Source organism: Canis aureus, chromosome 11, assembly GCF_053574225.1.
Source record: "Canis aureus isolate CA01 chromosome 11, VMU_Caureus_v.1.0, whole genome shotgun sequence".
NCBI lineage: Eukaryota > Metazoa > Chordata > Mammalia > Carnivora > Canidae > Canis > Canis aureus.
The window spans coordinates 55060859-55074517 of NC_135621.1; the positions used below are offsets into that span (position 1 = coordinate 55060859).

The 13659-nt window shown below is 37.9% G+C and overlaps 1 protein-coding gene and 1 long non-coding RNA gene across 26 annotated transcripts in view; one reads left to right on the plus strand and one right to left on the minus strand.

The window, feature by feature from the left end:
- Positions 1–10203, plus strand: part of LOC144324124 (uncharacterized) — an 86851-nt gene extending 76648 nt beyond the window's left edge. For 2 of the 4 annotated variants that reach the window (XR_013389534.1, XR_013389537.1), the window contains 3 exons: positions 4257–4381; positions 7198–7260; positions 9490–10203. This is a non-coding gene — a long non-coding RNA (uncharacterized LOC144324124). Of the gene's footprint in view, positions 1–4256; positions 4382–7197; positions 7261–8361 lie in introns of all 4 variants that reach the window. The other 2 variants (XR_013389535.1, XR_013389536.1) reach the window with 2 other exon arrangements.
- The window catches only part of NRXN1 (neurexin 1), a 1110252-nt gene that overhangs the window by 687815 nt on the left and 408778 nt on the right, over positions 1–13659 (minus strand). For 13 of the 22 annotated variants that reach the window (XM_077915348.1, XM_077915346.1, XM_077915359.1 and 10 more), the window contains 2 exons: positions 11722–11766; positions 10516–10677 (listed from right to left, as the gene is read on the minus strand). In XM_077915348.1, the coding sequence (XP_077771474.1) occupies positions 10516–10677; positions 11722–11766 (207 nt within the window). The remainder of the gene's footprint in view (positions 1–10515; positions 10678–11721; positions 11767–13659) is intronic. The other 9 variants (XM_077915352.1, XM_077915364.1, XM_077915362.1 and 6 more) reach the window with 2 other exon arrangements.

The window sequence follows — 13659 nt, forward strand, 5'->3', positions numbered from 1 at the left end:
TTAGCGCCTGCCTTCGGCCCAGGATGTGATCCTGGGGTCCAGGGATTGAGTCCCACACCAGGCTCCCTGCATGGATCCTGCTTCTCCCTCTGCCTGTGTCTCTGCCTCTCTCTGTCTCTCATGAATAGATAAGTAAGATCTTTGAAAAACAAAAAAGCAATGCTAATTGAAATCTGACAATGATAATACCTTTAAAAATTTACGTTTTTACAAAATTGTATTTGAACTATAAAAATTAAGTGACTTTCTGCACTTCTTAATAAGATCCATTTTTTTCTAAAAAAAAAAGTTTCTCAATTATCTTTTCTAATTTCTGGTGCATCAGAGGTGGCTATTTTAAAATTTAGGAGAACAAACAAGAAAAGCACAGTGGGCTGAGAATCAATAAACAGATTTTCTCCTGAATTATTTTATGTATGAGTGATGTGGCCTTAGTGATATTAAAAATAATTTATGATCTCCAAGTTAATTCAATTTCCTCACAAAGGTGTTAGGATAGTTAAATGAAATAACTTTGAAAATGAGATAATGTGTATCAAATCTCATAAACTCATCTGCAATCAGGAAAATCTTCCTATTTTGTAGGGTCCAGGCAAGATGAAAATAAGGGGCTCCTTGCTCAAAAGTTATTAAGAATTTCAAGATGGCAATAGTAAGATATTAAACCAAGAATATGTGTGGGGTCCTGTGTGCCTATATATGTGTCCATGAAATACGTATAGTTTGAATGTCCTATCTACAATATAATTGTTCCTAATACTCACTAATTATTGAAATATTACTGTATACCAGGCACTATGCTAAGTGCTTCTATTACATAGTTTTACTTAATCCTTTAGAGAGAAGAAAATCGAAGCACAAAAACATTAACTTTTCTCAGGTTATATAACTACTGAGTTTAGGGAGAGCAGGATTTGAACCCAGGTCTGTCTGATTCCAAAGCCATTCATTTTAACTAATATAATGTAATACCAATCTATAACTGGTTACTGTCATCCCCATTTGATTTTATTTACAAACTTAGGATCTGAAAAAATATACATATTTGAAAGACTATTCAATTTAAAACCTTGATTAGATGACCTGCATCAACCCAATTATCTTATATTCTGGTACTTCGTAAGGAGCCTGGTATTCAGCACACAGCCATATAATACATAGGGAAATAAACTGAACCTCCAGAGTCATCAGTTTCTCTCTGCACAGAATATTTACTCAACAAAGACAAAAATCTCATTTTCCTATTATTTAAAATCACTTCTGAATGAACACATTTAAAATGCTTCTGAATGATATCAGAATTATTTTCATTTTTAAGTAATTAATTTTTTAAATGTGTTTCAATAGTGACAATTCTCTTGAAAAAGACTAATTACTGTGTACAGGAATAATTTTCTTCCAACCATAGCACTTGATCCAAAGAGCTAAAGTATATAGAGTATATCATTTCATAATAGAAATTAAGATGAAACCCAAAATATTCACTTTGCTTTGGATGGGTTTCAGATTTTTTTAAAATATGGCTCAAACTTGGAAAAGTACAAACTTGCATTTATACGGAATTTTTATTTTTCTTTGTAATGTGTTTTTCTGATCTTTTAAAGTCATTTTATCTTTCGTGTTCTTTTCCAGCTCTGATAGTGGAACACATTAATTGTGCTTCAATCCCACATAATAGCAAGCCCATTATAGAGCTGAGCAAAGAGAGACAGACAGGGTAACTCAGACTGCTTTGCCACCTTCTCTTTGAAGTAGTACTGATTCCCTGTGGCAGAATTAATCACAGCTTGCTGTATTTCTAGAGCACTTTTTCATATCCTAAAGAATTTGTAATTATCTTTTTCTTTGTCAGGCTCTTCTTCCAGATTCCTAAGTGCATTGTCTTGTGATTCTATGTGTCTCCTGTGTCTAGTACTGAGCCTGGCACACAGTGGGTAGTGATTAGTGTTGACTCGTTGAATGCATACGTGCAAGTGTTAATGTGTAAACAAATGGAACAATTTAAACAAGGTACTCTAGTGGGCGCTGAAATTAAGAGGAGATGTTCAGTCTTATGCATCATTCACTACTGCTTTCTGCTGGGCTAGAAAATATCATCTTCTATAAAATGCATCAAGTCCTCAGAATTAAAATGTCATTGAACCCCCTTCCAAACAATGTTATGCTAGCTTGATAGCTGAAAGCACTACAATCCACTACACCAACTGCTGATATAGTTCTAGGCTACTACTGAGTAGTAGGGGCTTCTGCCAAAAAGGATGGGAAATAAAAATCTGTGGGTCCCCTGGAAGGGAGGCTGCTATGTCCAAAAAGCCAAATTCCAGGCAAGGACTCACCAGATGCTTCGTAAACTAAAGAGCTGAATTCCACTTCCTTGGGGACCTGAGCAGATGGGATTCCCTGAACTCAGTCTTGAAGAGTGTCTATGGCAAAATGCCTGGTTTCTGCCCCAATTGCTTATCTCCCTTGTTCCCAAGGCTAAATGTACAGAGGGAAACTTACTCATAGGAATGTATTGGAGCCAATACTTCAGAGAAGTCTATAAAGTACTTACAAATGTGTTTTCTGCGCATCCCTGTTTATATGGTTGGCTACAGAGTACAGAAATTTATGACCAACATCTTTATCTTATATACCCCGTTGGGGAGGGAAGATACATAGACTGCTAAAGGAAAGAAGAGCTCATGGAATGAACATCTCAGTACCAGTTAGAACAGTGGCAGAAATAATCCCACTGGAAGTTCATCCATAATTGGGCATCCAGGAAATTATTTCCTGTTCCTTTCCCTCTTTGACATACACTTCAGTGTCCTAGCAATCTGGGCTGCACTGTTGTATTTTTTTTTTCTTTTCTTTCCCCTCAAGGTTCCTATAAAGTTCATTCCTTCAGGGGTACCCAGGTGGCTCAGTCGGTTAGGTGGCAGACTCTCAATTTCAGTTCAGGTCATGGTCTCAGGGTCCTGGGTCAAGCCCCATGTCAGGCTCTGCACTCAACAGGGAGTCTGATTGAGGACTGTCTCTCTGCCCCTTCCTCTGCTTGCTCACTCTCTCTTGCTCTCTAAAAGAAATAAATGAACCTTTTTTAAAAAAAGTTTGTCTTATCTAATTTTACTGTAATAAAAATATTGAGGACAGGGAATGAGAAGTGAGTAGAGGAAGCAACATAGAAAGCAGTTAAAGGTAAGGATTCTGCAGTCAGATTGTTGAGGTTCAGATCTTGGCTCTGCTATAGGTCATTGTTTTCTTCTAGGTCAGTTAGCTAACTTCTCCTGTCTCCATGTCCTCTATCAGGTAGGAATAATACTAATGTATAACTCTTGTCATGCTCAGAGTATTATCTTTGACCAAACAGAGCACTGAAAAAAAAAATGATAGTGTACTACCCAATTACGGAATAATAAAAGCAGTACTAAAGATAAAATGCCCTAAGTTCATACACACACACACACATACACAAATCACAAACTGTTCTTTTCTTCCATGACTCTCTTGCTGCTAAGCTTGAAGTACTAAATATCAAATTATTTCACAGTTTCATTTTTTTAAGCAAATTATTTTTGCTGTGATGCTGATGCCCCCAGCACAAGCCTACTGGGTAATCCACTGAATGTTGTAGACACTATATGAGAAATAGAAAATGATGAATGTGTTATTATTACTACCCTGGAATATACCAATGACCATATCCTTTCAGTCATAGCTCTTTTAATGTCTCTTTAAATAGTGTCTAGTATAATCCCAGACAGAGCTCAATATCACTGGGGTTTATTTGGATGGTCTCATTCAGGCAATGCTGTCTAGCCAGCATGAGTATCAACTTACAGAAGGAATATCAAGGTCGCATGCAACCTCACCACTCAGAGGTACGTGTTCTGCTGAGATCTCAAGAGCCATCATTTGAAGGACTCCTGGGGATATTATTATTATTAGTAATAGTAGTATTATCACTATTATTAACACCTCACATGAGTTCTTGGAAGGACACCCTTGAAAGGAAAAAGAGATTCCTGACTTTAAAAAAAGCTGTGGTCTGCTGTCCTGCTTAGTGCTGACACTTTATTACAGTGGAAGAGATAAAACACATTTCAGTGTTTCCAAGATCTGAAGAAATTAGGCAGGGCCTAATGGCACACAAAGCTTTGTCAAATTCTTTGACATTCCCACAAATTCTACCTCATTTTCTTGTTACAGTTTTAAAGGCAAACTGCCATCTCCTATGTTTTAAATCAGATGGAGAAAACTTATTTTCTTTCTAGACAAGAACTTCTGCCCAAAACACTGCAGGCCAATCTGCCTTCTCTCCAGTTGAACTGAACCAAGCTCTCTTATGCCTCACTAAGCCAAGACCCTGCCTCTCAAAGTCAGCCGCAAGCAAAAACAGGTGAGTCCGTTAGTTGCAGGAGTCCCACTCTGCAGCCCATTATTTTGAGGATCATCAGCAAAACCTAATTTTAAATAGCTCAAGTGAGGACATTTTACCAAATATAGTTAAGGTGGTATTATCTCTAGTTATCTAATAATATGGTAAGTAAAGAGTATTCAGATCTGAAAGGAACAAGTCTAGGAAGGAGCCACAGGGAAATGCAAAGCACGGTTTCCTTCCTGAGACAGTGAATGAGGCCTGGAGAAAGTGCAGCGTAAACTGCCAAATGCCACCTACCAAGACACAGACTGTGACAGCAAAGCAAGAGAACAGAGGCAGAAAGTATGTGTAGGTAACAGGGACCCCAACACGGAAGAGTCTGGAAGAAATGAAACCTGGGGAAAAATGTGTTGCATTATGACTTTGGAGCTCATATGAGAAGGTCTTCTTACCTAAAGAAGTCCTCACTCTTCCCAAGTTGCATGATTTACAGACATGAAAGAAGACCTCCTTATCCTCCAAAGTTCCAGCTAGGTCATATTTTGACAGGAGGTCACACAAAGCCTCCTCTTTCAAGCTCAGGAAGGTAACTTGAAATGCAAATTTTGCCATGATCTTTGTTCTTACATGTAAATGACAGGCACTCTATTCTTCCTTAAGCAATGAAGGAAATAAGAACAGAAGGACACCTGAGGACACACATTTGACAAGCTAGTTCTACCACAGAAGAGTTTAAATTAGGAAGCCTTCACGATTGTCCATAAGAAGAAAGATAGGAATTAAGGGGAATTCGCACAAAGGATATTTTGTACCTCTTTCCCAGTGCTGATGCTGGTACCCTGTGGGAATTACAGAGCTGCCACTGAAAATGGCAGATGGGACAATGCTGATTACATTGAGGCATCAACTATTTTTTTTACAAGGTGGAGGGGGTGATGCTTACTTAAGAGGATATTTTCTGAATCTCATCTACCTTGTAGCATCTTCCAAATTTTTAGTGCTAAAAGTTTCCCAGTGTAATTAAAGGCTGAGCTGATCTAATTAGGTTGATGAAATTTTCAGTAGGGATTTAATTCCCCCTAGCATTTCACTATTTTTTTTTTTTTTTTTTTTTCTAGAATCCCTCCTTAGGCTTATCCCAAAAGACTTAGTGGTGACATTCAAAATTGTCTCACACAGGCAATGTCTCCCTTCAAACAACAAACCTCCAGCAGGTGCATATGGCTAGGAACAAACTTCAAATAAAAGATTCTAGGCCTTTTTGTTGTTGTTGTTGTTGTTGTTGTTTTTGTTTTTTTAAGACCATCCTTTCCACCTTCTTCACTTTCATTTCCCTATGAATAAACTATGTTAAATAATCTTCACTGCAGGAGGGAAATAGGTGTTTCAAAGCATTCTGGAGGAACAAAGAGACTAAGAAATGCCTAATAGCAGTAGATTCTGAGGCAAGATTAATGAGGGAGTGGCACAACTCTTCCTTGTAAGTCATTTACTACAGAAGCCTTCATGGTCAAAATAGGGGCATAAACACATACCAGTGGAATTTTCATCTATCTTTGAAGATTTAAAAAAAAAAAAAAAAGAATGTCTAATGAGCACCTTAGGAATCAACTGTAATACCCTTATACGGAAAAATGCTTTCCCAAGTAGCTTTAAGGTATATGGGTAGGGCGGTAGGTGTCCTCTGACAGACCCCAGGTGCCTCACTCTGATGTCCTGATTTATCTTTTTGCTGTTCCCTCTCTTGTTGCAGCAGTCACTCAGAAACTGCTTGCTAGAAAATTTAAATTTCACTAAAATGATAAAAAATTCTTAACCAGCATATATTTCAGCTTTTACTCAGTGTTTTAAAAAATGCAAAGAATAGAAGCACATGTTTCTACCAGAGCATGGTTTGTATCACTTTTGCAAAAATTAGATTTACAAAGAATATTTTTAAAGACCTATCAGCCTCTAGGAATTTCATAGATGTGGGCTATATAATGGTAATTTATAATTTATAATTTTTTCCTTTAACTTTTCTCAAATTTATATCTTTGAAAGTCATTTTCAATGAGCTCAAACATTTCTCTAGAGAGTTCCTGATTTATTTATGATGAAATTTAAATAATTAATAAAAAAACTACTTTGATTGCCTTATTACAAATTCCTGTCCATTCATGGTTCCCTCTTTTTAAAAAAAAAAAAAACAAATTCAGGTTAGGTTTTGCCAAATTATGTTAAACTACTTTTACTTTATTTTTCAAATTTGATGATCACTAAAATATAATAACACTTTCCTTAATGAGGGTTCATTGCTCTACATGCAAGCGGAGTCTCATTTCAAATAGGCATTATCAAATACTGTACAGGGAAAGCCCTGTTTCTTTTTTTTTTTTTTTTTTTTTTTAAACACTCCCTAATTTTTTTTTTAATTTTTTTTTTTTTTTTTTTTTTTTTTTTTATTTATGATAGTCACACACACACACACAGAGAGGCAGAGACACAGGCAGAGGGAGAAACAGGCTCCACGCACCGGGAGCCCGATGTGGGACTCGATCCCGGGTCTCCAGGATCGCGCCCTAGGCCAAAGGCAGGCGCCAAACCGCTGCGCCACCCAGGGATCCCCGGGAAAGCCCTGTTTCTAATGAATAGTAGATTATGAGTTGTTTCATCCTGTTGAGTAATGTCTTTTTTTTTTCCCATCTTAATCTTTATTTTTTATATTTACTTTTTTGAGAAAGAGAGAGGGAGAGAGAGAGCCAGTTGGGAGGGGCAAAAGGAAAGGGAGAGAGAGAGAGACTCCTAAGCAGGTTTGACGCCCAGTGTAAGCGTGACACCGGACTCCATTTCAGGATACTGAGATCATGACCTGAGCTGAAATCAAGAGTTGGACACTCCACCGACCGAGCTATCAGGTATCCTTACATTTTACTTTTTAGAGAATGAAGGTGAGAACTAGTGAGAAAGGTAGGCCATCTCTATTTTTGTATTGAGGCCACTGTTTACATTAGAACAGAGTCAGCCACTGAAAAATTCTATTTTATCTGACAGTATTGTGTGTTCTACCCCTGTTACCCTTCCTTGCTCTTGGGTAGGTCAGGTAACTCCTCTAGGTCTATTTCTCCATTTCCAAAATAAGGAGGCTGGACTTGGAGAATGACTTCCAGGATCCTTCTTAATCTGATACTCCAAAATTTCTTCTATTACTTCAAACATGGTATTACTAGTAGCTCCCCCCAGGATTGGTTACCCTAAAAGGGATTACATAACATTTTGAAAAACAAATTGTTATGAGCCATAAATGAAACCATAATTAAGATTTTAGACATGCAATGTGCTCCACAGCAGAAAGCTTATAGAAGCTCGAGGAAGGCTTACTTGGACTTAGTGTTAAGAGATGTGGTGAGAAGGAACATGGACATGTTCCTCTCTTTTCAGTAACTCTACAAAGCTCGTCTATCTGAAATGAGGTGATTTAACTCCAAATCTATGGCACTTAGTCACAATTTCATTGCAGAAGCAGTAAGAACAGGGCATTCTAATAAAATAGTAACTCAGACATGCACAGAAACTATGACCCATCCAAAAGTCCTCCAAGTAAGGTATGTACCTTTCCACTCTCTACTGTTTCAAGAGAACATAAAGTGAGGGAGATAACACATCAGAAAAAACAAAACAAACCAACAAACAAAAACCTGGCAGCACTTGCTCCATACACATCCCCCAGGCTGTGGGAGAGAGAGGCAAGGGAGATGCCCAATCAATAAAGAGGAATGATATCAATCCAAAACCTGTAGAGATAATGACAGGAGTGAACCTTCATTGTATGGACTCAGTAGGGGCTAATTAAATGTCACATGGAAGACCACTTGGCTTGTTTTTGCTCTAGTGATTTTTGTGATTGAAAAACCAAATAAAAATAGATGAGTTCTAAAATGTATCTCTACTACTCATTAACATTTAAACATTATAAATGTTAATTTGACATACAGTTTAATCTGAAATTGCAATTTCAGATCACGGCAATCCATTGAAGTTTTCTACACCAAAAAAGTTGCCCTGCCATGCTGAACTTTGAGAAGATGATGAGGTTCACCTGAACCTGGGTGTTCACTGCAGAAATCTGCATGTTTTTATTGGATACACAAAAGAGCTCTTTGGCTGCATTCATGTTTCACTAGAGATTCTTAGATCCCCTTTCCTTTTCCTACTCCACAGTAGGACTGACTTTCCATGGATGAAGCAGGGTCTAGGGCCTGACTGTAGCCTGGTCTCATATGAATGTGAAGAAATGGGGTAGGTGGGTGGAAGTGTGGTTTTGTGTCCCCTTCTTCAACATCTCCTTTACTAGAAGGAGATTTTACGCATCTTATTATGAAATCTAGAGTTTTTGTTTGTGTTTTGCTTTTACCGTGTTTCTCCCTAACCTGAAACGTGTTCTTTATCCTTTGCTTATCCAAACCATAGTCATCCATCAAGACTCTCACATTCTTATTCTTCTGTGTATCTTCCTTGTCTACTCAATCGCTCACTCATTTCATTCTCTTGGACTCCAAAGGGCTTAACTCTCCCACGCAATTTAACTCCTTGACCCTCACAGTCTATTACACATTTCTAAAGCCGTTTCACTTTGTAAGCAACTTAAGACTTTGCACAATCTTCCATGGCAGGGACCCTAACACACATTTCTATTGAGACACTGTGTATTATGGTAGTTAAGAGCGCAATGGACTCTGACATTGGACTTCTTTGATTAAGTTCTAGGCTTTAGTACTTGTTGGCTGTGAGACTTGCTTAAGAAACTTACCTGCTCCAAAACCTGATACCTTGCCTGAAAAAGGCAGATAATGAAATTACTACCTATATTGTGAAGATCCCTGTAAAGTTCTTAGGGCAGCATCAGGCACAAAATAAGAGTTCAAAGAAAAATTCCAATGCTATTATTAGAATAACGAAAATCATAATTATTTTATTATGCTCACAGAGCGTAGCAACGTCCTGGGTCATATAACATTTATAAAAGGTGGAAGTTATTCTCTCAGAGGCAATTGATCCCTTCCACCACAAAGTATGGTTAAATTCAACTTTTCAAAACTCCATCTCCTTGTATTTATTAAAATAATAGTATTTTAAATTCCTCTTAGGTTTCTTCTATACCCATCCACTACTGGGCAATGAAGTATGTTTGCATACATGGAGGAGAAGTAAGGACGTCATGAACAGTAGCTGTTCTTCACTGATGTTTACCTGAATCAAGTTTATATGATTGGAATATTTTCTTTAGAATAAACCAAAGTATGTAACTGCTTATCAGCAACCATAGCTAATAACTTATAAATTCAAAGTTATTAAACTTTATGTTTTGGAGGTATACACCATTAAACTGTGCCCATACAAGAGAAATCTCTAGTTCTAACAACCAAAAGAACCTGGGTTCTACTTGATTGAAAACAGGAAGCTTTTATGAAAAAAAAAAAGTTAATATAAGTTGAAGTTCAAGTACTTCCCAATCTTTTTGTCCCCATACTCCAACAGGTTCCAATTCTATCAAGAGTTACAACAGATAAGGACAGCTGAGTATGAGGGATGAAATTACTGGTGTCTTTTAGCCTGATGGTTTTGCTCAGGTAAATATCAAGTATGCTCATCAGATCACAGATGAAATGGCTTCACTTCCTTTGGAACATATTTCAAACATAAGAACAAAATTATTTCATCACAAGGACTCATTGTGTTTTTGCTTTAGGTAGCCTCTCTCTGGTAGCCTGATTTTTTTTTCTTCTCTCTTCCTGTAATGATCAAATAAATCACCGCTGTATTAAAAACACCTAAGACAGTTAAATAAAAATGAGCAAGGTATCGAACTTAACTCTAGATTCAGTCTTTCTTTGTGTTTGATTTTCTTTTATAGCTAATATGCAATTGCCCATGCAGATCTTAACTGTGACTTACTTACAGACTATGAAAGAAGAGGCACTTCATTCCGTCATAATGTTCTATGAGCTGTCCCCCTCCCCCACCAATCCTATACAAACAACAGTAGAATATTGAATTTAAGGTCGTGACTATGGACTCCTCAAATACTGGGTCTTCAGCAAAGGTGCTTTCAGTCCGGATCTGAAATGATGCGATCATGGGTTAGGAATGATTCTGGTGACAGTGATATTTACCTCTTTGAGACAGCCCATAAAGTTGTTACTGACTGGTGACCCTGGAAGGTCTGCTGTGCTGGGACTGCCTCCCACATAGAAAAAGTCATCAGACCCCAGCATGGTATAATCTTCTTGCGTGTAGCCCGTTGTGGTAAGAATCCCATCCACTGATATTGTCACCTAGATAACAAAGCACAGGGAAAGGACACGCTATACTCAGACCTAGATACTGTAATCCTGGGATATGCCTGTTTTGTGTTTTGTTTTGTTTTATTTTATTTTTTTTTTTCATTTTGTTTTTTGCTTTTTTTTTTTTTTTTCTGTTTGTTTGGTTTTTTATTTTCAGACCTATGGCGGAACCCATTTTCATGTCTGTTTGAAGTTTATTCTTGGATTCTATTCAACTAGCCCTAAGCGATCTAAACTAGTTAGAGAGTTAACTGATTATTGAACTAGTATCAGCATCATCCCTACTGCAACTCAAAAGTTATTTAGCAGACACAAAAATGGTGTTAGTAAAATGCTTCCTAGGTTAGTTTTGCTGGTGTACATATTAGTAAAGTTTAGTCGTCTGTTATTAACTAATCACAACGTGCACCTTGTTAACATAAAAGGCGCAAGCGATTTCCAGCAACGTCACTATTTGCACTATTGAGCAGCAGTTGTTCAGCATGCAAGTGCCTAGGTCCATGCCGAAGGGGAGGAAAGGCAAAACAACCCGTGGAAGCAGCACACGCTGATGTGCACATGCAGGAGGGACAGTACAGTTCAGAAAGGAAAGGAAAGAAAACGGGGAGAACCAAAGGAAAACGAAACAAAACAAAACAAAACCAACAACTGCTTTGTGATGACGTAAAGATGAGTGGGTGTGGCATCTCCAACATTCCCCAGTCAGGTGTGCATGCCATGCATCATGAATGGTTAGAGACTGGCTGAGCTTGCGGTCACTCGGGCCAGCCACCATTTGGTCTTATCCCGTGTTAACCACAGCTGGATGCAAAACGTTCGAAACGTTAACGATGCCCCTACAGGTGAGTTGGAAAACAGAAGTTGACAGGAACAGGTAAAAAATAAGAAGGTCAACAACGGATGAAAAGAAGGAGGTCAAAGTAAGCAGAAGAGTACCAACCGCAGTTCCTCTTTTGTTAATGATGTCTACAGTTAAAAGAAAGAAAGAAAACACACGGCAAACCCAAAATAAGAAACAATTAGAATGATATCTACCGAACAATGTAGTTTGTTTACCATAGCGTGTCCAATGCCTGAGTGCTTTGTGGAGAAGGGGGGAGAAAGGAAATTAAAAACTGTGAACAGAATAACGATCGTTACTTAAAAAATATGATGGTCTCTACCATGTTAGTACATTTTTTGATTCAGGTAACGGTTAGTAGAATGAAACATTCCATGAATGACATGTTAGTTATTAAGCATGTTAGTAACATAGAAAAAGGGCAAAATAATTTTACAAGAAAAAAGCAGACTAACAAATAGGCCTCCCACAGAGGTAATATTTTTCCTGCCGGGGTATTGTTCATAACTTGCTACTAGATAGAAACAGACATATGGCAACGCTCCCTTTGTCTCCCTGAGTACATGTGACAGTCATTTAAAAAGTCTACAAGGGATTCAAAGGCGTAAAGCTCATCAGCTGACCACTGCCGCCTTATGCCCGGAAGTGATCCCTCCCCCCCCCCCGCCCTGGCCCACCCCAGCCCCAGCAAATTCATAGGAATTGGTTGGCATTGCCCTACTACTCAATTTTACAGCACACAAGGACTCCTCCTCAACTCCAAAACTTCCTTCGGTCATATTGATGGACTTTAGGGTCACAGTTTACTGCAATGAAACAAAGCAAAGATCCTGACACATAGAATGAGTAGAATGGATTTGTTTTTAATCTGTCCTGCCACACATGCACCCCGGCTGTATAACCACAGTTTCCTTTGAGCTACCAATTCGAAGTTTGGTTTGTAACCTGAGCAAAGGCAAATCTAGAAAGCGGGCTCCTCAAGCCCCACCCTTCCTTCTGTGCTTCTCTCAAATGAGCCTCCGGTCTCTTGGTGAGAATCTGAGAGAAAAAATAAAAAAAGGAAAACCAAAGAGACAGACTTATAGGAAATCCGTGGTCTCCTGCTGCACTGAGGGTGGGTGACTCTCTCCCAGGGCAGGTGTGAAGCATGCAGGGCCCCTCCCATGCCAACAGGCCTCTGAAAGGTCTTTGAGGGTCTAAGAATCCTTCTGTTTTTCTTGGGTACCTTTGCTAGACTATGTCTGCACTTCTAAAAATTTTTTTCTTTCTTTCTTTTTTTTTTTTTTTTTTTGCCTCAAGTTTGGACAGTTTAAGCCTTTCAGAAGCGGGAAAGAAAAGGTTAGATGGTTAACAGCTCAGAAAGAGAGGGCTGTTTTAGTAAAGGAAAACCAGAGACAATCCGGTCATTCTGCAACTGTTCAGAGAAACAACAAATATGTTAAGGATATTAGTTTGAGATCAGCATGTACTGCAGAATAATTAGTCACTGTCAACACTTAACAAAATGACACATTGTAATATAAAATTTCAAATAATAACCAAAACTTATAATGTTCAATATAAAAGGACAACGTATTCACTTCCATCTGTATATAAGACATACAAATATATATACTGTAGTAATATGCCTCTGTTAAAAATGTACAGTATATGTGGACCCATCGATTTACTAAAATAGATATTTTCCTAGTACATAGACTCTTGAAAGATTTGTTTTTAAAAAATTCAACCAAATATAAATGGGCACCTACAAGATGAACTGGTCTCTCCAGAGTCATTTGGGATTTAAAGTATCTGTGCTAAAAATTAAAAAAATGACTTCATAAACAGACTCTTTAGGAGATGTATAGGCCCCCAAAATCATTATTTCTGTCTCAGGGGCTTTTCTTGTTCCTATTTCAGAGGTGGGGGGTGGGGAGGGAGTAGGGATTGATACAATCCCAAATCACAAACACACTGATTTTTTTTTTTACTACAAAAAAGGAACTGTGATTTAATGACCCCAATGTGCATGCTTCCAAATGATCACCATGAAAACTCTAATTTAAAATCAAACAAACAAAAAGTAAAACAAAAAAAACCAAACCAAAACAAACAAACAAAAAAAAAACAAAACCAAAAGAAACCACAAC